The sequence below is a fragment of the Populus euphratica genome, unplaced genomic scaffold, assembly GCF_000495115.2.
Source record: "Populus euphratica unplaced genomic scaffold, PopEup_1.0 scaffold440.1, whole genome shotgun sequence".
In the NCBI taxonomy this organism is placed as follows: domain Eukaryota; kingdom Viridiplantae; phylum Streptophyta; class Magnoliopsida; order Malpighiales; family Salicaceae; genus Populus; species Populus euphratica.
Genome location: NW_011500108.1, coordinates 283313 through 306466, shown reverse-complemented (window position 1 = coordinate 306466; position 23154 = coordinate 283313). Strand labels below are relative to the sequence as shown.

The 23154-nt window shown below is 34.2% G+C and overlaps 4 protein-coding genes across 4 annotated transcripts in view; 3 read left to right on the top strand and 1 right to left on the bottom strand.

Annotated features, from left to right (window-relative positions):
* Positions 1 to 7385, top strand: part of LOC105109685 (probable LRR receptor-like serine/threonine-protein kinase At1g53430) — an 8690-nt gene extending 1305 nt beyond the window's left edge. The window contains exons 2-24 of the mRNA XM_011004469.1: positions 541 to 727; positions 1015 to 1086; positions 1592 to 1663; positions 1766 to 1837; positions 1918 to 1989; positions 2137 to 2208; positions 2297 to 2368; positions 2483 to 2554; positions 2673 to 2744; positions 2825 to 2896; positions 3559 to 3630; positions 3735 to 3800; positions 3908 to 3967; positions 4050 to 4088; positions 4168 to 4217; positions 4328 to 4695; positions 4879 to 5077; positions 5155 to 5295; positions 5400 to 5518; positions 5686 to 5896; positions 5997 to 6234; positions 6516 to 6666; positions 6779 to 7385. Of these exons, the coding sequence (XP_011002771.1) occupies positions 541 to 727; positions 1015 to 1086; positions 1592 to 1663; positions 1766 to 1837; positions 1918 to 1989; positions 2137 to 2208; positions 2297 to 2368; positions 2483 to 2554; positions 2673 to 2744; positions 2825 to 2896; positions 3559 to 3630; positions 3735 to 3800; positions 3908 to 3967; positions 4050 to 4088; positions 4168 to 4217; positions 4328 to 4695; positions 4879 to 5077; positions 5155 to 5295; positions 5400 to 5518; positions 5686 to 5896; positions 5997 to 6234; positions 6516 to 6666; positions 6779 to 7204 (2975 nt within the window). The 3' untranslated portion in view covers positions 7205 to 7385. The remainder of the gene's footprint in view (positions 1 to 540; positions 728 to 1014; positions 1087 to 1591; positions 1664 to 1765; positions 1838 to 1917; positions 1990 to 2136; positions 2209 to 2296; positions 2369 to 2482; positions 2555 to 2672; positions 2745 to 2824; positions 2897 to 3558; positions 3631 to 3734; positions 3801 to 3907; positions 3968 to 4049; positions 4089 to 4167; positions 4218 to 4327; positions 4696 to 4878; positions 5078 to 5154; positions 5296 to 5399; positions 5519 to 5685; positions 5897 to 5996; positions 6235 to 6515; positions 6667 to 6778) is intronic.
* A 1880-nt stretch (positions 7386 to 9265) lies between these two features.
* On the bottom strand, positions 9266 to 10108 carry LOC105109691 (probable LRR receptor-like serine/threonine-protein kinase At1g53420). Its single transcript, XM_011004475.1, has 3 exons — positions 10075 to 10108; positions 9695 to 9932; positions 9266 to 9453 (listed from the first exon to the last, which is right to left on the bottom strand). Exons 1-3 carry the CDS (start codon positions 10106 to 10108, stop codon positions 9372 to 9374), a joined length of 354 nt encoding a protein of 117 aa, XP_011002777.1. The 3' UTR covers positions 9266 to 9371.
* A 970-nt stretch (positions 10109 to 11078) lies between these two features.
* Positions 11079 to 12525, top strand: LOC105109690 (uncharacterized). The gene is made up of 4 exons (XM_011004474.1): positions 11079 to 11146; positions 11274 to 11383; positions 11519 to 11670; positions 11752 to 12525. The coding sequence occupies exons 1-4, from the start codon at positions 11079 to 11081 to the stop codon at positions 12523 to 12525; spliced, it is 1104 nt and encodes a 367-aa protein (XP_011002776.1).
* Positions 12526 to 21877: 9352 nt separating this feature from the next.
* Positions 21878 to 23154, top strand: part of LOC105109686 (probable LRR receptor-like serine/threonine-protein kinase At1g53430) — a 13959-nt gene continuing 12682 nt past the window's right edge. The window contains exon 1 of the mRNA XM_011004470.1: positions 21878 to 22293. Coding sequence (XP_011002772.1) covers positions 22158 to 22293 — 136 coding nt within the window. The 5' untranslated portion in view covers positions 21878 to 22157. The remainder of the gene's footprint in view (positions 22294 to 23154) is intronic.

The following is a 23154-nucleotide window of genomic DNA, read 5'->3' as shown; positions in this document are numbered from 1 at the left end:
TTTTTCGTTTCTTCAATGTGACATATTTTTGGTATGTTCATAGTTTCAAGTAATAACTGTTGCTTGAAAGTTGCCTCTGTTCAACACGGCTTTCATTTATGGTGGAAGGTTCCTGCCTCCCTGGCAGATTTGTATTGTTAGCGAAGTTTATTTATGCTAGGTTTTCCAAATGTGCAAAGTATTTTTACTATAACAACTGGGTTGTACTATTTTCTCTTGTGTAATGTGATCAAGGAGTTACCTATCACTATTCTTGAGCAAGATATGCAGAGGAAAGCTCTGGGAGGCACATGAAAAAAAATGGCTTCTAAAATATGTGCGAAATATTGGGTGAAAATCGAGAGTTTCGACCATGTCCTTGTGATATATCCCAAAAAGGAAGGGTCTAGTAAAGTAAATCTGTGCAGGTCTATCTCACCCATGAACAGTTATGCTGATCGACGTGAAATTTTGATTTGTTTTACTAGCAAACTCTCACATTATTGTGTGCCTTTTTTCTTGGTGTTGCTTAACAAGTATTGTTTCTATCTGATGCAACAGTGCAAATCCTTCAAACAATATCCGACAAACTGAAAAACAACAATTGGACGACAATCGATCGAACTTCCTGCAGTAGCGCACAGTGGAAGCTGTACATCAGCGACCCCCCCAAAAATGACAGAATTCAAAGCAATGTTACATGTGACTGTACATTTGAAAATAACACCGTCTGTCATGTCATCAGCTTGTATGCACTTGTTTCCTTATATCCCTCCTTTTTCTTCAGATATAATAACCACTCAGATAGAGATTAGATTCGTCTCAAGCAATCCTTTGATTAATTAGAAGAATATATTTGTAGCAAACACTCTCTCTTGGATTTGGTACTGGTCCAATTTTATATGAACACTGTATCAATTCCTAAACCTCAGCTTATGGTAACGACCGCAGAGTCTTGGTGTTGTACGGACACTTATCACCTCTTACCTCTTCCTCTTTGTAATCATCTTTTTTTTTTTTCTCTTCTTCTGACAGCAAGCTGAAGGGTTTTAATCTGACTGGAGTTCTACCAGTGGAATTTCGAAATCTGACCCAACTGCTCGAAATGTGAGTGGCATTTGCATATATATATTTCTTGTTAGTCAAGTTTTTTGTTGGACAGCGGAGATTAGTTTCTATCTGGATTTATGGATGATTTTAATTAGTTTGCTTATGATCTCAGTGATTAGCTTTCTCCTTCAATGGGCTATCATTATGCAAGTTTCAAATTCTCCAGTGTTACTGTGTCTTAGTTGATAGACTCCTGTCCTGTTTTTTCTTGTTCTTTTTGGTTCTCTAGAATGGTTTAGTTGCCAAATAGCCCATCCACATTCGCTCAGTTTGATATACATTTACGGGTGAAATAATTTCCAAGTTTCAATGCCTCTTTTCTCAAACACAGACAGCCCTGTTCACTCGCATTTAAGAAGTTTTTTTTTCTTCCCTTTATTGTTATCGTCTTGGCAAGATTTTGTTACAGCTGCAATGTGCAATGTAGAATATTACCTTTCTTTTCACTCTGCGAGAATTTGAATTTTAGAATAACTGAAATGAAGCATCCTGCATTGTACAGTGATCTCTCTCGCAACTACTTAAATGGATCAATCCCAGGAAGTCTAGCTGAGCTCCCAAACCTTCAGAGTTTGTAAGTTTGTTTGTTCACTTGTATTTCTTATGGAGTTTTCAACTGTGATATGGCCATTCATGAATAAATAACCTGTTCACTATTTTTTCTTCTATACCTTAGGTCTCTTCTGGCAAACCGTCTCTCCGGTTCAATTCCTAGGGAAATTGGTAGCTTTACGACTCTGAAGTCCCTGTAAGTCTCAAAACAAAGTTCTCAACTGGTCCAGTAAATGAAATTCTGAGTTGCAATAAAATAGGTATTGCATCTTGCAGGGTCCTGGAAGATAATCTACTAGGAGGGTCTCTTCATCCAGACCTGGGAAATTTGAAAAGCTTGGAGAGACTGTAAGACAGATGCCTTCATCTTCTATCTGAGTTTCTTTATGCATCTACTTCATGATATTCAATCTAAGTCTTTTTATGTTTGGTACCAGTATTTGATGTTCACTCAGAAAAAAATTATTTGTAACTTTGTATTATTTACCCCTGCAGTCTTCTTTCCGCAAACAATTTTTCAGGAACAATACCAGACACATTTGGCAATTTAAAGAATTTAAATGATTTGTAAGTGATGATGCGGGTCACAATTTTTTTTTATATAGTAATTACTGTGCTGAGCTTAAATATTCATCTGTTTCATATGCTCCTGCAGTAGGATAGATGGAAGTGAACTGTCAGGGAAGATACCTGACTTTATTGGGAACTGGACCAACATTACAACATTGTGAGTATTTACCTTGTTCCATTTATCTGCTAATGTGTCCTCGAGCACAAGCTGAATGGAATTCCATTTTCCTTTCCCTCTTGCATTCCTAACAATGGTATATTTCTTTTGCAGGGATTTGCAAGGAACATCCATGGAGGGTCCTATTCCCTCTACCATTTCACTGTTAAAAGAATTAACAATTTTGTGAGCTTAAATTCCCTATCTTGTAGATTCACATTCAGTTCAAAGAATTTTGCCTCGTTGCTTTTCGGTAAGTCTATAATTGAGAAAACTGATTTTTTCTATTGTCTTGGTTTTTCAGGAGAATATCGGATTTGAAAGGATCTAGTTCAACTTTCCCTGATCTGAAATATATGACAAAAATGGAAAAACTGTGAGTTGAATGAGACTGATCAAATATATCGTTACAGCAATATCACATCAGTAATTGATTACAAGTTATTTTTTACTCAGGATTCTGAGAAATTGCTCAATGACTGGTTCAATCCCAGAATACCTTGGAAATATGGCAGACCTAGATACTCTGTAAGTTTCTGTAACAGCTACCTTCATGGAAACGCTTAATTTCATGGGCGTCATATGATGTTACTCTGATTCAAAATGACAAGATGTGTAAAGTGATTGACATCACTTTACTCTATCGTTTGGTTTCATTTAAAGTAAGATAAAGCAAAGTGAATCAGTAAAGGTATAGCAATAAGTTGATTCCTTATTTATTCTGGTTGAACAAGGATCTTTCCCAACTTTTATGTAGCTAACAATGAAGTTCCAGCCTTTTCCTCTTTTAAAACCGACAGTTTTGCATTTCATTTTTCCTTATTTTAGATTCTCATTGAGTGAGGTCGGGATGTTTTCAAACCAATCTTGATATGTCATATGAGATGCTATTGGTGATGTTCTACATTTTAACAATGTAATAAAATATGTGGAAGACATCTTAACATATGTTCTCTGTGAGCATGAGCTAGACCTGCATATAGTCTGCATGATTCAAAATCATGATGGTGGGGGCTCATGTTTTTCATAAAAGCCATGCTGCAGAGGATGTAATAGGACCTTGAATATTACTAGTCTGACAACATGGACTGGCCCGACATTCCGTTGCAGTGTGTTTATATTGCCCAGAGCTAATTTTATCTAGTGCTTTTTTCACGTGCTTTCATTAATTTGTATATATTTCATTGCAGAGATCTGAGCTTTAACAAGTTGACAGGCCAGATTCCTGGCCCGTTAGAGAGTTTGACAAATATAAAGTTCATGTAAGTCGATAAACGCATGCTTTCTGAAGGCACAGGATCATCGTTTCTAAAATATTTCTCATACTGACAGCTTGCTGGTTCATTACCTGTTTATTAATGTGTAGGTTTCTGAATAACAACTTACTAACCGGAGAAGTGCCTGCTTGGATATTGGAAAGCAGGAAAGAACTGTGAGTCTATTGTGAAGCTATACACATTTCTTTATACATGAAATACACCAATATTTGTTCTCCTCGATCAACAACTATATTACCCCTGCCATGAAATTTTATTTCAGGGATTTATCTTACAACAATTTTACTGGATCAGCTGAGCAAAGTTGTCAACAGCTACCAGTGTAGGCATTATTTTTTTCCCGTTACTTGTTTCTTCTCCTTTGTCTCAAGTTGGTTGCTAACTTCTATTTTGAAATTATATAGGAACTTAGTTTCTAGTCATGTGTCAACTGGGAGCAACAAGTAAGTTCCTGCTTCACTAAGATGCCTTTCAAGAAATCTAGAAATTTGACTTATCGACAACCCTCATTCTTCTCTACAGGATTTCTTGGTGCTTGAACAAGGACCTTGTTTGCACAAGAAAATCTCAATGTAAGTGTGTAAAAACAGTACTCTGGTGTTCGATGAAGGTGTAATTACATAAATACAGGACTTGTTGTCCTAGGGAAGGCAGCTTATGATATTGATCCTTCGTTCTACAGACCATTCCTTGTTCATAAACTGTGGAGGGAGCAGTGAGACTGTTGGTGATAATGAATATGAAGACGACACGACTACAGGTGGGGCAGCTGAATTTGCATCTATATCAGAAAGATGGGGTTATAGCAGTACAGGGACTCATATTGGCAATGATGACGGCGCTTACAAAGCAACAAATTCTTATGGTCTGAATGTGACCGGCGAAGGTTTTTACCGAACTGCTCGCCTTGCTCCTCAATCACTCAAGTACTATGGCCTGTGCATGCTGGCGGGCAGTTACAAAGTGCAGCTCCACTTTGCTGAAATTATGTTTTCCAATAATCAGACTTTTAGCAGCCTTGGGAGGCGGATATTTGATATATCAATTCAAGTGAGTAAAATGATTTTCAAATTAGCGCATTTATTTAGGATTTTTCTTTTTATCTATGATTGTATTTCTAAATAACCTCATGACACCTACCATGTGTTATGGATCCCTTCCAAGTTTCCATAGAAAAGGGTGGTAACACTCTTTAAAACCTGCAAAAGTCATGCTCGGAACTTCTTCCTGCAGGGGAAGGTAGTTGAGGCAAATTTCAATATTATGGAGGAAGCTGGAGGTGTTGGTATTGGCATCACTAAGGTATTTGATGGTATAATTGTTAATGGTAGCACACTGGAGATACACTTATACTGGTCAGGCAAAGGTACTACTGCTGTTCCTGACAGGGGTGTCTATGGACCTCTCATATCTGCCATTACAGTGACTCCAAGTAAGTCTTGACGAAATCAAGAGGATTTTTTGTTTTCATCAACGGTCTTGTTATTTAATTTATTTCTCTCCTTGTAGACTTTAAGGTAGATAACGGTGGCGGATTATCAGTTGGAGCTATTATTGGCATTGTAGCTGCTCCATGTGTGCTTGCGGCATTGGTTTTGCTGGTCCTCCGGAAGAAAGGTTACTTGGGAGGGAAGGACCTTGAAGATAAAGGTAAGATTAATGGCACAGGAAGCATGTATCTTATTTGATTGTGTGCATGCTGTGAACTTTTGATTATCCTTGTCATGCTGATTCTAAGATTCTGCTCACCACAGAACTCCGTGCTCTAGATCTCCAAACTGGTTATTTCAGCCTAAGGCAAATTAAACATGCGACCAATAATTTTGACCCTGCAAATAAGATAGGAGAAGGAGGATTTGGTCCAGTTTACAAGGTATTTATGAATGTTCCAGTTTACTATTTAATTTGGTTATGTGCTGACAAAATGTTCTACTGTATGGGGCCTTCTTGTATAAAATCTATCACACATGCAAAAGCTTGTGATAAAAGGGAAGGAATATCTTTTAAAACATTCTGAAATCTCAATCTATTTTATTTCAGGGTATGTTGTCAGATGGTTCTGTAATTGCTGTAAAGCAGTTATCGGCCAAATCGAAACAAGGAAATCGTGAATTTGTGAATGAGATAGGCATGATATCTGCCTTGCAGCATCCCCATCTCGTGAAGCTGTATGGTTGTTGCATTGAAGGAAATCAGTTGTTGTTAGTATACGAATACTTGGAAAACAATAGCCTTGCTCGGGCCCTTTTTGGTAAATGCTTGACCAACACCTTAATGTATCAGTTTATGTAGTATATGGAACGAGAATGAGATTAAATTGCTTTCCTGTTCCTCTGTCTCATCTCTATCAGGTCGTGATGAACACCAGATTAAACTGGACTGGCAAACAAGAAAGAAAATATTGTTGGGCATTGCAAAGGGATTGGCTTATCTTCATGAAGAGTCCAGGCTGAAAATTGTACACAGAGACATAAAGGCAACTAATGTGCTGCTTGATAAGGATCTAAATGCCAAGATATCTGACTTCGGTTTAGCTAAACTTGACGAAGAAGAAAACACTCATATTAGCACGCGGATTGCTGGGACAATGTGAGTTCTTTCTTCCCTTTGTTCTTTCAATTTAATTTCCTTGGTTGTGTGGTAAAGGGATAAATTATTATTATTATTATTTTGGTAATTATACTTTGAACAATATGGATATCAAATGGAAATATTGTAAAACGCAGACATATTTCTTTATGGCATCTAATAACAGCAGCACAAATGATTATCGCCTTGTATATGATTGATTATACAAGGAAAAGAACATATATGTTTATTCTACAAGCTCATGGCCAATACTTTTCTGGTTCTTTCTAATTTCTCTTCAGAGGTTATATGGCTCCAGAATATGCTATGAGGGGTTACTTGACAGATAAAGCAGATGTTTACAGCTTTGGGGTTGTTGTTTTAGAAATTGTCAGTGGGAAGAGCAACACGAATTACAGGCCGAAGGAGGAGTTTGTTTATCTTCTTGATTGGGTAACTTATATCCTTTCCTTTCAGAATTCTGTCTACACATGTTACATTTACACTGACCACCAATGAGCATGATTGTTGGCTGATGGAAAATGCATGTCATTGATAATTTTAGGCCTATGTCCTGCAAGAGCAAGGAAACCTTCTAGAGCTTGTGGATCCAAGCCTTGGTTCAAGCTACTCAAAAATAGAGGCATTGAGGATACTTAACTTGGCTCTCTTGTGCACCAACCCATCTCCCACTTTGAGGCCATCAATGTCTTCTGCAGTGAAGATGCTTGAGGGTCAAATTCCAGTCCAAGCTCCAATAGTCAAGCGCAGTACCATGGACCAGGATGCAAGGTTCAAAGCCTTTGAGCTTCTCTCACATGATAGCCAAACACACGTCTCAAATGGATCTCAAAGCAGTCAGATACAGAAAAGCATATCAATGGATGGACCGTGGATGGATTCTGAATTTTCTATCCAAAGTAAGGATGAGATCATAGATTCCTCATCGACCAAGCTTCTTAAGGATCTTTACGACGTCAACTTAGATTGATCAAAGGAAATTGATGAAATAGTCCCTCCCTTTCTTTTGGTCTGGTAGTATTCGGAGTTTGCAAATAGGATTTCTGAGTAATCAAGTCATACATTTAAATGATTTGTTCTGGTATATGTTGATTCTTTTGTTAAGAAATAAAAAACATTGGAGAGCTTGGTCTTTCGAATTGGCATTGTCAGCATTGTATGTCACCATTTTTCCAAATCTGCAGATTGCTTTTTGTATAGAAGCACTTTTTCATGATCCTAAAGAGCATTTGAACAAAAACTTGTCTTCCATTACATATTGAGCTTCGTCTTTCGAATTGGACAAATGTTGATGACATTAGTAGAAATTAGACCAAGCATACTTATCTTCCTTCGTCCTCTAGTAGTAGCAGTAGTAATTTAATTGGTTTTTTTTTTTTTTTGGGACTAGTTGAGGTGGAAAGGTAAAGGCAAATAAAGGGGGAAAAAATTAACTTAGAGGGAGAAGACAGGTTCAAAGAGAAAACAACACTACAAAGTACGGAGCCATCTTGGCAAGACTCACGTTGCCACACATATTTTTCTTAGCTAGTTGTAAGTTTTAGACTCCCGTTTGCACATTGTGTGGCAAGACTCGTGTTGCCACACACACACACACAAGTAGTAAAGGCAAGGCAGGACTAGCGTGGTGCGACTTGAAACGAAATGGGACCCAAGCATAACTGAATTAAGCACAGAAATGGAAAATATTCAATGAAAAAGGAAACAAAGAAAAGGGAAAATAAGGAAAAAGTAGGATAAAAACATCATATTAAGTTCGTAGGGCAGTTGCAAGGGGTCACAAACTATGTACAGGACAAGAAAAGAAAGGGAAAATATTACAACATCGGAAGCCATTACATCAAAGCTAGTTGGTTTGGCAAGAAGGATTAAAATTCTAGGGAAGAAAGAGTGCAGCACATGAGAAAATAAGGGAAAACATAGGGGAAGAATGCTTGAAATCCTTAACATGTAGCAGGATAGGGCAAAAATCTAAAAAAATTGGTGTTAAAAAAACGAACTACATCATCGAGAATAAGAACAGCGCATTAGAAATATGTCAGAAACCAACAACCAACTCGAGAAACAAAGATAGGATCCTAGGCAACATACATGATAGGTAAGAAATAGTTCTAAAGATAAGAAAATAACATGAAAAATTAGAAGAAAAAAATGGAATAAATGTATTACTAGGAAATCACCTATGTACCTTTTCTCAATCAATTACAAATATTTTGATTTGTTGATATCAATTTATTTTTAAAAATATTTATTATAATTTAAAATATTTTAATCCATTAAATATAGAATTATTAAAAAGGGTACTTTTATTAAGATAAACTACATTAAGAAATAAGATATTGATATAAGTACTAGATTAACATAACAAGTTAAGGTCGAAGGACATGTCATCAAATTATTGAGTAACTTACAGAAAATGGAAGGAAAAATTTGATTGGAAGTTTCGAAAAAGTTATAATATGCCACTAACGGAATTAGCCCTCAAACAAGTTAACAAGTATGAACAGAAATGATGATAACAAGGCAAAGAAATATACTTAAAAACAAAAGTAATAAGATGATGATGGATGGGCAGTTGATGAAGCAGATTGGAGCAAACTTCTCTAATCTCTACCCTTCAAATAGTCAGAATCCAAAGAGACTGGATAAAGATCACCAGCAGATGTAGAAGCAGCAGTCCACGGTCCATCCATTGACAGAGTACGAGTCTCACTTATTTCCTGTTCGTTGATAACTTGAAAATGCCTCCTCATTTGTTCAATCTTCTTATCTGTTGACATGCTTTTATCTGGAATGTCAATATCTTGAACAGCAGCCTTTCCTTCGAGCATGCTTACTACTGAAGACATCGCAGGCCTAACTGCTGCAGAGACATTACTGCAGAGGAGAGCCACATTAATCATTGTTATCACCTCTTCTTTGTTATAGTCTTGGCCTAGTTTTGGATCAACAAGCTCCAGCAAAGTCCCTTTCTCTTCAAAACCAATGCCTAGAAAACAAGATGGATATATATAATCAATGATAGTAACAAAAATAAATAAATCAAGACGGCGAGAAACTCTTTCTACCCAATCAAGAAGATAAACAGTGTCCTCCTTTGTTCGATGACTAGTATTACCCTTCCCACTGACAATTTCCTAAGCAACGATTCCAAAACTGTAGACATCTGCTTTGTCAGTCAAATGACCCCGCATTGCATATTGAGGTGCCATATACCCGCTGCAAAAATAACCAATATATCAAACAGCTTAGACTGAGTTCTATTCAAAAGACTTATATCTTATGGTGGATGGCTCTTTTTCAGTTTTTTTTATATTATTGGACGTGGGATAAGTTTTGGTTGCTGACCAAATCTGTTTGAAGCTGTAGGATGGGCTCTCTTTTTTCCTTTCATTGTATCAACTTAAAATATAAGAACTAAAATGTATTAACAAGATACAGCAGTTGAGAGCAGGCTAACAGGGTTCCGGCAACTCGGGTGCTTATGTGGGTGTTTTCCTCTTCATCAAGTTTGGCTAGCCCAAAGTCAGATATCTTCGGGTCTAGATTCTTATCAAGCAACGCATTGGTGGCCTTGATGTCTCTATGAACGATCTTCAATCTTGATTCTTCATGAAGATAAGCTAAACCTTTTTCTATACCAACACAAATCTCGTGCCTTCTTGCCCTATCCAAATTCAGCTGGTATTCTTCAGGACCTTTGAGACAAGATCAACAGTGATGCTAAGTATAAGGTGAGTATTTTGTCCCTTCCCATACAAGCATGCATACCTTTACATGTATGGAAACATCTAAGAGCCAAGAGCTTGAAATCAATTAAATTATGTTCTTTGAATTTACCAAACAAAGCACGAGCAAGGCTGTTATTTTCCATGTACTCATACACCAACAATAAATGATTGCCTTCTGATGTAGAATAGTCTACAGGAGGAGAGGAAGAGCAGATCGCAGGAGGAAGAGCAGATTGCAGGATATAATATAAATGCAGATAAATCACGAACTGCAGTTACCATTGGAGTATCCTTACAGCAGATTGCCTCCTTATTTAGGAGTCCTAATTAATGTCGTAATATCAGGATTTATTTACTTTTCTAGCTGTAGTATTTGCTTTCTTTATTCTAGTTATTTCTTTCCTAAACAATTATATTCCTAGTCGAATTAGGACTTGCAGCCTATATAAAGGCTGCCTCTTTTCATTGTAAGGTACTTTTTTGAATGCAATAAAGAACTTTCTCTTGGAGAATTTTAATTTCTGAACTCATGGATTCGAATGTAATTTTTGGTTTGAAGATTCAAACAATTTTACCTGGAAACAAGTGCGTCCTATTTCCACATAAGCTTCCGCTACGTCAGTTGGTATCAGAGCAGTCCTAATCCTGTCAGATGGCAAACCCACGTAACAAAAGCAAAACCCTTGGCGGTGGTGACCGCAAGGACAATCTGGTTATAGGGACTGAATTCAGAATTTTCTAGCATGAGACACAACAAACCTTACGTGATATCCAAGCAGCCTATGCTAGGCTGACAGCAAGAAATAATCAGGGGATCAACAATCCCCCGGGTCGTCAACATCATAGAGAAAAGGTCATCAACATCATAGAGAAAAGGTTGAAACTTGTGAATGTCCTCTAGGAATCCTACGAAGGCAACTAGTCTATGAGGACAACCTAAGTGAGGACGAAGAAGAAGCTGAAGCTATACTCCGGGGAAACCGAAGAGGATACCAAAGGGAACTAGACCGACAAATGTTTCGAATGAAGATGGACCTACCCGATTCTAATGGACAACTTCATATTGAAGGGGTCCTTGATTAGTTGGTATTAGTTGAGAGGTACTTTGATTACATGGACATTCCTGAAGATAAGAAGGTGAAGTTAGTCGCATATAGACTATTAGGGGGAGCTTCTACTTGGTAGGAGCAACTACAAAGTACCTGGTTGCAACAAGGGAAGGGGATGATTCAAACATGGAATAAAATGAAACGACTATTACGTTCCTGTTATCTACCACTAGATTACGAGCAAATTTTGTTTAAACAGTATCAAGAATGCAAACAAGAAGCCAGAACCGTTGAAGCTTTCCAGGAAGAATTTCATAGGCTATCATCATGAAATAACCTACTGGAAACAGAGGCACAACAAGTTGCCAGGTTTGTTGGAGGTTTGCATTGGGCTATATAGGATAGTGTGGCAATGCAAATGATTTACACCCTAACAAAAGCCGTTGCACTGGCTATCATGGCAGAGACCCAATTAGATAAATCAAAGGCAATGGTTGGGACCAGGAATCCATTTGACAATAATAGAGCAACAATCAACAAAGGAAAGACCCAATGATCCTGACAACTTCAACAACCCAACCCTCCTTCCTAACACTATACGAGGAACAAGCAGCAGTGGAGCACCAACAAAGCCTGCCAACACCATTCCACCCGAGGTGACGCCCAGAAATCCTTATGCTCGTCTAGGATCAGATAAATGTTATAGATGTGGACAGCCAGGACACCATTCCAACTAGTGTCTAAGAAGGAGTACCGTGAACCTAATAGAGCCAGAAGAAGAGTGCCTCTTTGGCACAGAGAAAGATGATAACGAAGCAGCCTATACATATGAAGAAGAAGAAGTAACAGGAGGCGACAAGGGCGAATTATTGTCACGGTCTCTTGTAGTTCAGTGGCTACTATTGACACCAAAACGAGAAGAACCCTCTCAGTGGCATAATATATTCAGAACTAGGTGCACTGTGAACAAGAGGGTCTGTGATATTATCATTGACAGTGGTAGTAGCAAAAATATAATATCAAAAGCAATGGTTACTAAATTGGGATTGCAAACTAGGAAGCATCCTGCACCGTATAAAATTGACTGGATCAAACATGGCACTGAAGTAAAAGTGACTGAAGTTTGCCACATTAAATTCTCAATTGGGAAGAATTATGCAAATGAGGTTACATGTGATGTGGTGGAAATGGATGCCTGCCATATAATCTTGGGACGTCCCTGGCAATATGATGTAGATGCCACTTACAGAGGCCGTGACAACGTTTATGTCTTCATGAAGGGGGGGCTGATGGTCGTTCTAGGTCCTATAAAAAAAGAGTTTGCAAGCATTAAACCAAAGCTACAAGGAAAACCAATATTGCTAGTGTATGGGGGCAAATTCATGGAAGAGATTAAGGAAGTCAGAGAGATTTTTGTTGTAGTAGTAAGAGGAGAAGTTGGTAGAGATTCTATTGACATTCCACCTACATTGCTACCACTACTAGAGGAATTCAGGAGGTTATACTGTTAGACCTACCTCATGAGTTACCTCCTATATGGGACATACAACATCAGATCGATTTCATGCTAGGTGCTAATTTGTCAAATCACCCCTATTACTGGATGAATCCCAAGGAAAGTCAGGTTTTACAAGCGCAAGTAGAAGAACTAATTGAGAAGGGATTAGTACAGGAGAGCATGAGCCCTTGTGCAGTACTAGCCTTATTAGTGCCAAAGAAAAATGGTAGTTGGCACATGTGCATTGCTAGCCGAGCAATCAACAAGGTCATTGTTAAATATAGGTTCCTATCCCTCGATTAAAAGATATGCTAGACATGTCATCCAAGTCCAAAGTCTTTTTAAAACTCGATTTATGAAGCGGGTACGATCAAATTCAGATCAAACCAAGAGACGAGTGGAAGACTACTTTTAAAACAAAGGAGGGCTTATATGAATGGTTAGTAATATCGTTCAAACTAACCAATGCACCCATTACTTTCATGTGGTTCATGAACCAGGTATTAAAACCTATCATGAGAAAATTTGTGGTGGTATACTTCGTTGATATATTAATCTACAGCCAAACCCAATCTAATCATTTTGCACACTAGAGGGAAGTACTTCAAATTCTGCAGCAAAATAAATTGTATGTTAATTTGGAAAAGTGCAGTTTTATGACGAGTAGCTTGCTATTCTTGGGGTTCGAAATAAGTGCTGATAGAATTAAGATAGATGAAGAAAAGATTTGTCATTTGAGCTTGGCCGACTCCACGAACAATAAGCGAGGTCCGTAGTTTCCATAGACTAGCAATGTTTTGCAGACAATTTGTTAAATATTTTAGCCAAATAGCAATGATTAGTAAAGATTTTGCTACACATCAGCTATTTTTTTATGCTACTGAATACACAACAGTGACTTGATGCTAGCAACAAGTGGGGTAGTTATTAGAGTTTCTCATTTTCTTTATTAGTCATAATTTGATGGATTTAACATGAGTTTTTTCATGCCCACGTACCTAGTTATCTTTTGGAGTGTAATATTTAATAAACAAATATACTACTACAACATCTATAATTATATTGAAAGAATGGAGCAGCTCATTGAGCTCCAGTATCAAGCAGTTCAAATATTGACGAACAAAGCTTCCCATAGTGGATATAATTTGAATTGGTCTTTATTCTTTTTCTGCATTGATCCTTAAGGTGTTTGATTATTCCATGTTTTTGAGCATTTGAGTCTGGATCATCGATAAAAAATTATGTTTTCAGAGCTTGATCAGTTGTTGGAAGATACACCCTTGCCATTTATCATGCAGCATGCAACAAAGATCCCAGGTGTTCGAAAGAGAGTTTCATCATTTAATTCTGTTCTAAAATCAATACAGAAGCATGTTGACAATATAGACCAATTGCTATTTGTGGGCATGCTTCAAGGTACTTACATCTCTTCTTATGTTACATGATCTATTTTTATATCATGCCCTTTTTTAGCTACAAATTCTATTGTTATATGACAGTACTTATATCAAAATAATTGTCATATTTGATTTTTTTTCATTCATCCAAATTAGTTCAGATTAATCTATCTAATTTATAATTTAATTATTAAATTAACTTGTGATCTAATTATTAAATCAGATCGATCAAATAGTCAGGTTTGAAAATTATTATCTATTTTTTTTTAATTAACATAAATATTTAAATTAATTTGTACGCATCACAACTAATCTCACATTTATCTATTAGCATAAGTGGTGGTTGTCATTTACAAGTCAAAGTCAACACCAGACCATTAGGTACCGTGCACTCCTGCAATCTAATCTGTATCTATAATTGTGACAGAAAATAAAAACAAGGAAACTAAAATTAATTACTACACAACTTGGCCAATGGGCCGACATATACAGCCCTCTTCTTTGTCTTGTGTCTCGTTTTCTTAATTAACAATCTGATTTTGCACGGCCTTCGTTTCTCATGCCCACGTTGTATTGTCTAGGCAGATGCTCTCAAGTTTCATTCCCATGAAACTACCAAAATATTTTATATTAATTTAAAAAATATAATAAAATAAAATAATTTTTATTTTATTTTACATTTCAGTTTGTTCCAGATTTTTTGTTAAATTTCATCTGAAATATTCCGGTTTGATTTCACATGTTTCGTTCTGATCTTAAAAAACCATTAAATCAAATTGAAACTGATTTAATTTAATTAATTAAATTAAAGCATATAAAGTTCTTTTTCGTTACTATTTTTAATAACAATGATATTAATAATAATATTAAAAATTATTATTACTATTTTCATTAATAATAATAATAATTTTTTAAAATTAGATTTATTACTAATATATATGGTTTATAATGTTGTATTTTTTCATGTTTATACTTTATAGAAATTTGAGCAAAATAAAAAAAAATTTAGATCCCATTAGCTTTGATAATATTAACCTGGTTTTATATGAATTAGTTTAAGTTAAAGATTTATTTAATCTAAATTATTTTAAAATATTTTAAATTTTAAAATTACATTTATTTGACATTATATTTATATTTGCATAATTTATAATTAATTTATCTTGAATTTGAATCATGTTTGTTGAATTTTATATATATATATATATAAGAATAATACAAGCTCGAAATAGGATATCAAAACACTTCAAAACTGAAACATTTTATTCTAATTGAAAAAATAAAATATCTATGGAAATAGAATTGGCAACCTTTATAAAAACCACAGAAAGGCTATGACACAAAATCGGAGAGAGAACAAATAGAGGAGGTGCAAAAGAATACTAGAAAAGGGACAAAGAGAAATAGAAGGAGACCACATTGGACGTAGGGAGACACACAGAATGAGAACAAAGGGAGACTAAGAGGAATTACACTGAATGAGCAAAGACACATGGCATTCTTTTGTTTGAATTTTTTAAGGTTACAACGATAAAAAACCAGATCCATGATAGTTATGAATAATAATTTTATTACTCATTTTAATATAAGGATAAAAAACCTATATAAGGTTAATATTTAAAATATTATTATAAATAATACAATTTATTCACTTTTAATACAAGGATAAAATCCATTAGGAATTTTATTTAGAATATTATTTGGAATGATGGGATAGCAAAAATTCCAGTTTTCCTTGAAAAAAACCTCAACATTAATGGAAGATATTTCACCTTTCCAGACCGAGTTTTTGACCTAGAAAATCAGGGTTTGTTCATCATAGCAAACCTGCCATAGTAGGATGGTAGAAATAGACATCGTCATACCATAGCAAACAAATAAAAAAAATAATGCAGCTTGCTTTAGATAAGGTATATTCGGAACGTTAATACCTTTCCTTTACGCTATTAGTTCCTTACCTAGAATCTCTGGAAAAAAACATGTCAGTGTTCCTAGTAGCTATAGTACTAGGTGGTGACTCCCCGAAAAAAAAAATCAAAGACCATACTTGACTACCTTAACTTAAAAGGATAATCATTGTGACACTGCACACGTGCTACAGTAAGAAAATTCAAGCCTTGCAATTCCTCTATCGCAACTACAACATAATGTAACTTTTATTGCAATGAATGTAGAATATTCTCTACCACACGTGTCTCTTCTATCTTCTCCCTGTATCTTTTCATTTAATTGTATATGACTAAAACTCTAGTAAAATAATCTAAAATATTATTCGATTCAAGCATATATAACTTTTCAAAGTCACCATGTAACTTTTATAAACGTACCTTTCTCACATTGCTAGCTTCTTGGTTTGATACTTGTAAAAATTTTCATGCTTGCTTGGTAGTGGTTGTGTTAACCACTATCTCAAAAGTAGCATCATCCAAATAGTAGTGTATGATTGTAATTGTCTGTTGATCATTTCTTTATGTGTTTTGCACGACCTCCCTCTGGATTAAAGTCAACGTTACTCCTTCCATAGACTCTTTAAAGCTATTCTCAATCATTTCACACATATCTTGAGAATCTAATCAAGCTTTTACACAAATACACCATATTTCATAGTTGTCCTTTGTTAAACAAGGATATTGAAGTGAAAAGTTAGGATTGGCCATAACAAACAATCAACTTGAACTCTAATACCATTTATTAAAGGTAAAACAGGTGTGGTATGAGATCAACGTAATAATGCAAGATAAAGAAAAACTCAAGAATAAATCTAAAGAATGAGAAGAAGAACGAGAGGAAGGTTAACTTTCTCTCTTTGATTTCTCTATGTGTATTCACTTAATAATGCCTTATATTACAATTCTATTTATAGGCATTAAGTCCTAGATTATAAAGGAATTAAACTAACATAAGAAAATCTTAATCTAAGCTAGAACTGTATTTTGACGATTGAATCGGTCGATCGTTTCCATACCGGTCGATTAGTCCAACTAATTTCTAGAAATCAATTTACTTTCAACATCATAGATGTCTCCTTCCTTGATAAAGAGTTCTCTTCTAAATGTTTAGAATATATCAAAGACTTCATACTAAACTTAATTCTTATAAAGAAGTAGTACCCTAAGTACCCAAACTTTCTTTGAAAGCTCTGACCCAGCTCAAGCTGCTAAATGAATATAAAAAAACTAGTATGAGTGGCCCTCAAGTATCAATTACACTTATATTTGCTCTATAAAAAGCCTCATCTTGAAAAACAGATCAAAAGATTCTCAAAGCATATCATAAACTATAATTTACACATTAATTAATAGGCTCATCGAGGCACCAAAAGCCCTTGCTAATATGTAGAAGCAATTATAAAAGCAATATATATTGATAATAATCACTTTATTGACACTATATAAGAAATATTAAAAAAGCATCATATGGCCAAACTATATAACATGGGTGAGACAAAAACCTTAAAGTTAAACTTATAAGTTCATACAAAGAAAATGGATTATGGAGATCTTCATCAAAGGTCAACCTGTAGGCAAAAAGTGTGTTCTAAAAAGGAAATAACTCATAATATGATATACAATGGTGTATTGAAGAATACTAATAAAGCTTTGGAAGGCAAAGAGTGCACATAGGTTATTGAGCTTTGTTAAAATATTGATTTTGGGGATTATACTGCATTTTTAGTTAAGTATATGTGTCATTCATATTTTGAAATCAAAAGATATTTTTATGAAAGTGTCATTTAGTATTTTAGTTTCATTCATAACTAGATAAATGTAATGTTAAAAAATGGTTGAATCCTAGGGTATATCACACAAGCACTAGATGCAATCCCCGACCTTTTTAAAACTCATAAAAACATTAATCCTCAATATTTTGCATGATCTTATAGCTCTAATCAAAATATTAAGATCAAATGGGTGTTGTGAGAATAATTTACTAAAACAATTCTGAAAAATTAAACTTGTCTTTTGATTTAGAAGTAGTTTAATGTTTGTTTAAAAACGTGTTTTGGCATCTACTCATATGATGACAAAATAATAATAATTAATTAAGCAATTCTAGTTTTAAAGTGACCAACAAACCTACAAAAGACATGAAATTAAAAAACAAAACATACAGTTATCTATACTCTACTTTTTTAGGCTATATTCTAGTTGTAAACATATGGTATGACCATAGTAGGTCTAGTAAGATAGTTTAATTTAATTATATGATAAAAAACACCATAATAAATGTATTAAAATGTAAAAAGAAAAAATGATAACGATGGCCTGCAAAAAAAAAAAAGAATGATTGTTAGAAAAAAGAAATTGTTATAACCCAATTTTGATCCATTTTTTTTTTAATCTAATTTTAAGGGGTTAAAATTTGAAATTAAAATATCAGGGGCTTGAATGCAAAATTTGGAAACCTCAAGGACCAAATTGAGAAATGGTCGTTCCCTGTACAAAACAGCACCGTTCCAAACATGCACTGTTATTCTTCTTCTTCCCCGGACACTAAAAGCCTACTTACAAATAAAGAAAGGAAATTGTGAAACACCAGCATCCCAGTTCAACGAGAACTCAAATTACAAATCTTATCTGCATGAAAATTACAACCTCGGGGAGATAAGGATGAATTTCTCATGCCCTCATGCATATGAAAAGGAGTCCAACATGGGCGGGACTGTTGGTGCCCCAATCCAACTGAAACACAATGTTTCCAAGCCTTATCATGATCCTAGGGAGATAAGCAGCATGTAAGCCTATAAAAGGTAAAGGAGGATCCGTAAAGAAGAAGAAGAAGAAGAAAACACAAAGAGGAGAAAACAAAGAGAAAATAAAAAGAAAAAAAAGCAGAAGAGGGAAAAGGACTAGCTCTTGAGAAAGTAGAAATATAAAAGAAAAAAAAAAGAGAAGACGAGGAGCAGACTGGGAGTCTAAGGAGTGCTTCATCCAGCACTTCCATCTTGTTGCCAGAAAAAGGTAAGTCACTTTCAATTTTTAATTACTCTTCTCCTGTAGTAAGCACATGAACAGTTCATGCATACTTGCAAATTAAAAAAAAAAGGAGTTGGGTTACTAGTATGAACAGTTCATGCATACTTGCAAACTTATTGACCAATGCCAAAACAAGAAATATACTTATAAATACTATTTACTGACACTAAAGTCAAGAACATGATAGGACGAAAAAAAACAAACTTCTAGCAATTTTAGACAAAACCAGGAATGTAACCTATCTTAGAGAGGACGCTTAAAGGGTGATATCATCTTACCTTTTGCATAACCAATTTCGTATCATTAGAATCTCTATTGATCAGTTAGGGTTCATAATGACTATAATACTAAATGGCGACTCCTTAAACTAGATATGTTTTTCCAATGAACAAGATGTTAGATATCTATTCTTTTTTCATAGAAAATTTTTATAATTAGTCGCCGCGATGTTTGGGTGTTATACAAATTATGAAGTTGAATTCTAAGATAACCTAATATTGAAGAAAAAAATCAATTTTTTTTAATGAAGATAGAAAAAAAGTCATAACTCAATCCAAGTTATCATGACAAACTTGCAACTCGAGTTGTGAGACTGGACCATCCTCATAAAAAGAAAATAAAAAAATAAAAAAGCTTAATTTTCAATAAACTCAATGTTGAAGAATGAAATAAAAAAATAGTATAAAAAATACCGATATCAATCTGAGTTAACATTTCATACCCGTTACCTGACTCATGAAATCGGGATCATTGCACTGAAAAATATGATGAAGCCCAATTTTCTATTATCTAATGTTAAAGAATGAAATTAAAAAAAATATTTTAAAGAAAAAAATAAAAAATAAGGACAAAATAACACGTAAAAGTAAAATGATGAAGTACTAAATTGAAAAACAAATTTAATTAAGAAAAGGATATAAAAAATAGCAATTAAAATAATAAGGATCAAATTTGATATAAGAATTAAATAAATCCAAATGGTAAGGGATAAAATTGAAGGAAAAAAAAACTAAAACCAAATAAAGAGCAATAAAAAAAAAAGAAGAGATCTACATGTTATAACCCAAATTTGAACCATTTGCTTTTTAATTTAATTTTAAGGGGTTAAAATTTAAAATTAAAAGATCAAGGACTTGAATGCAAAATTTAAAAACTTCAAAGATCAAATTGAGAAATGATAATTCCCAATCCAAAATGGCACTGTTTCAAACATGCATTGTTCTTCTTCTTCCTCCAAAGCTGAAAGCCCACCTCCAAAGAAGAAAATTAAGAAATATCGGCATCCCAGACTAATCAGAACTCAAATCGCAAAATTTATCTTCATGAAGATTACAATCCCTAAGAGATAAGGATGAATTTCTCAAACCCTCGTGCTTATAAAAGGGAGTCCAATATGGATGGGATTGTTGGTGCCCCAATTCGATTGAAACACAATGTTCCTAGGCCTTATCATGGTCCTAGGAACATAAGCAGCATGGAATCCTATAGAAGGCAGAGGAGGGAACGAATCAAAAGGGGGAGAGAACAAATAGGGGGATTCAGAAGAGAAGAAAAAAATATTGCAGAGGACCGAACGCAAAGGAGAGAAAATGAGAGCAAAAAAAAAAAGAAGGAAAAAAATACAAAAGATATGAAGAGAGAATTGAATGGAGAAGCAGAAATAAAAAGAACAAAAAAGAAGGGGCTGAAGGCAGTTAAGAAGTCAAACATAGAGGATTTGCTACACCTGCAAATTTTCATCCAAATCATACAAGTCATTTTGTTTCCTCTCTTTCACTTTTAATTACCCCCTCTATCAATGACAATCATGCATGAATAGTTCATGCACACTTGTAGAGGAAAATATATTGGTCAGGTTACTATTCTAAACCAGTAATTGGACTAATTTGGCTGGATGCAAACCCAATAAATAAGTTCTTTTCAATATTATAAAATTTTTAAAATATTTGGGGATCTTTGTTGATTTATTGATGGCCTCTCAAGTCTTTTTTTATTTTTTTTCTTTGTGTTTTGTACTTTTTTCTACTATATACTCAATCTATGGATCATTACTTGTCACATGTAAAATCTATTGTGCAACATTTTTTTTTACTTCCATCTAAAAAGGACAAACAACAATAAAGGGTAAACAAAAAAAATAACATAGAAAAATTCTTCTTCAAATTCAATTTTTTGTGAAATTATTCATTAAGGGTAAAGTCAGGAACATCACATTTTTTTGGGTTTGTATGATATTTATCAATACCAGAATTGAAAATATTTGTAAGAATTGTTCACTGACACCAGAGTCAAGAACATGATAGAAAGAACCTCAAAAAATAAATTCTTAGCAATTTTAGACGAAATCACCAATACAACCTGTTTTAAATAGGACATTTAAGAAGTGATAAAACCTCAAAAAATAAATTCTTAACAATTTTAGACGAAATCACCAATGCAACTTGTTTTAAATAGGACATTTAAGAAGTGATAGTATCTTTCTTTTCGTGTAATCAATCTCGTATCATATAATCTCTATTGATCAATTAGGGTTAGTCTCGTATCATATAATCTCTGTTGATCAATTAGAGTTTTTAGTAACCATAATACTAGATAATAACTTCTTAAATTAAACTTTTCCTTTTCTTTTAAAAAATAAAATATCAAATATCTATTTTTTATAAAAAAAAAAAAAGTTTTATTAGCCGCCACGTTGTAGTGTTGATAAATTTATAAGATGAAAAAACGCAATGTTTATCCTTTTTTTTTTTATCATTATATGGAATATTCTGAGTCGTCTTTGGTTTTTTTCCAGCACCAACACTGGACTTTCCTATGTCAGTATCCTCATGCAGCTCTCTCTCTCTCTCTCTCTCTCTCTCTCTACCGCTCTATAAAACACGTTTATGTTTCACCAACCAACGAGTAGAAATTTCCAAAAGAACTAGGGGGAGGCAAGCAGCCGGCGGGCCGCTGCAAAACATTTTAATTTTTTAATTTTTAGTATTTAAATGTGAAATAATATAATATTTTTTATTTTAAATAAATAAGCTTTTTAGTTATTTTATTATATTATTTTTGACCTCCCCTGTCAAAAACTATCAGCTGCGCCCCCCGCTGTTGATCATCTTTAAAATCTCCTTGCTGGTGTTTTTCTTTCCCCCCAGCAAGCCACCTCTCATTACTGAGAAAAACACACCGTTTCTTCTTGTTGTTTGTTGTTCTTTGATCACCGTTCTAAATTTCTACCAGATAATATAGCAATTAGCAAGAGAACGAGTTGTGCTTTGCGCATGGCGTTGTGGCCATCACTACTGTCGAAGACTCTCTCTGTCTTGGTTTTTGGATTTGTGGTGTTGAATTGCTTTGCTGTGGACAAGTTAGGATCCCATGCTCAAGGAGTCACTCCACTCTTGCCACTAGATGAAGGTACGTACGTGCTCCTAACAATTCAATATTCTCACTCTCTCTTTAGCATGATTGAAGGTTCCCTTTTTCCGGGAAAATAATTTATTTGCAGAGATCAACGCTTCTTAGTTTTATTTACTCTTCTTAAATAAAATCAGAATCATTTCAATTTATGATGATTAGTGAGAGAAATTAGTATATCTACTGAGAAATAAAACAAGAAAAATGGAAATTGATATATACTTCGTTAAATTGTGAATTATATTTTTATTTTGGATTATCCTCTCTCTTTCGTAAATAAGAAAAATTATTATATGATGTTGACTACTCTCCATTCGAATCATTGAGCTTCTTTTATAATATTTTAAAATAATAAAGGAGCTATTCATCCCTTATTAACAATATTCTCTTGCGGCGAGGCATAATAAGATAAGAAAAATGTTTTAAAAAGATTTACCTTTTTCAGGACCTCCTTTATCCTAATAACCTGATTGAAATAGTGATAGTATTTCTGATTCAAAGTATTTTTTATTTAAAAATATATTAAAATATTATTTTTAAAATTAGCATATCAAAATAATCTAAAAAATAAACCTCCTTTATCCTAATAACCTGATTGAAATAGTGATAGTATTTCTAATTCAAAGTATTTTTTATTTAAAAATATATTAAAATATTATTTTTAAAATTAACATATCAAAATAATCTAAAAAATTAAAAATTAAAATTTAATAAAAAAATTAAATTTTAAAAAATCATGATTTTAACATCATTTCCAAACACGAAATAAATCAACTCTAACAGTCTAACTTCTTTTAGTTTGACTTGTTATCCACTATCAGTTAAGAATAGCATTCATCGAAGAGGGAGAATGAAGAGCGG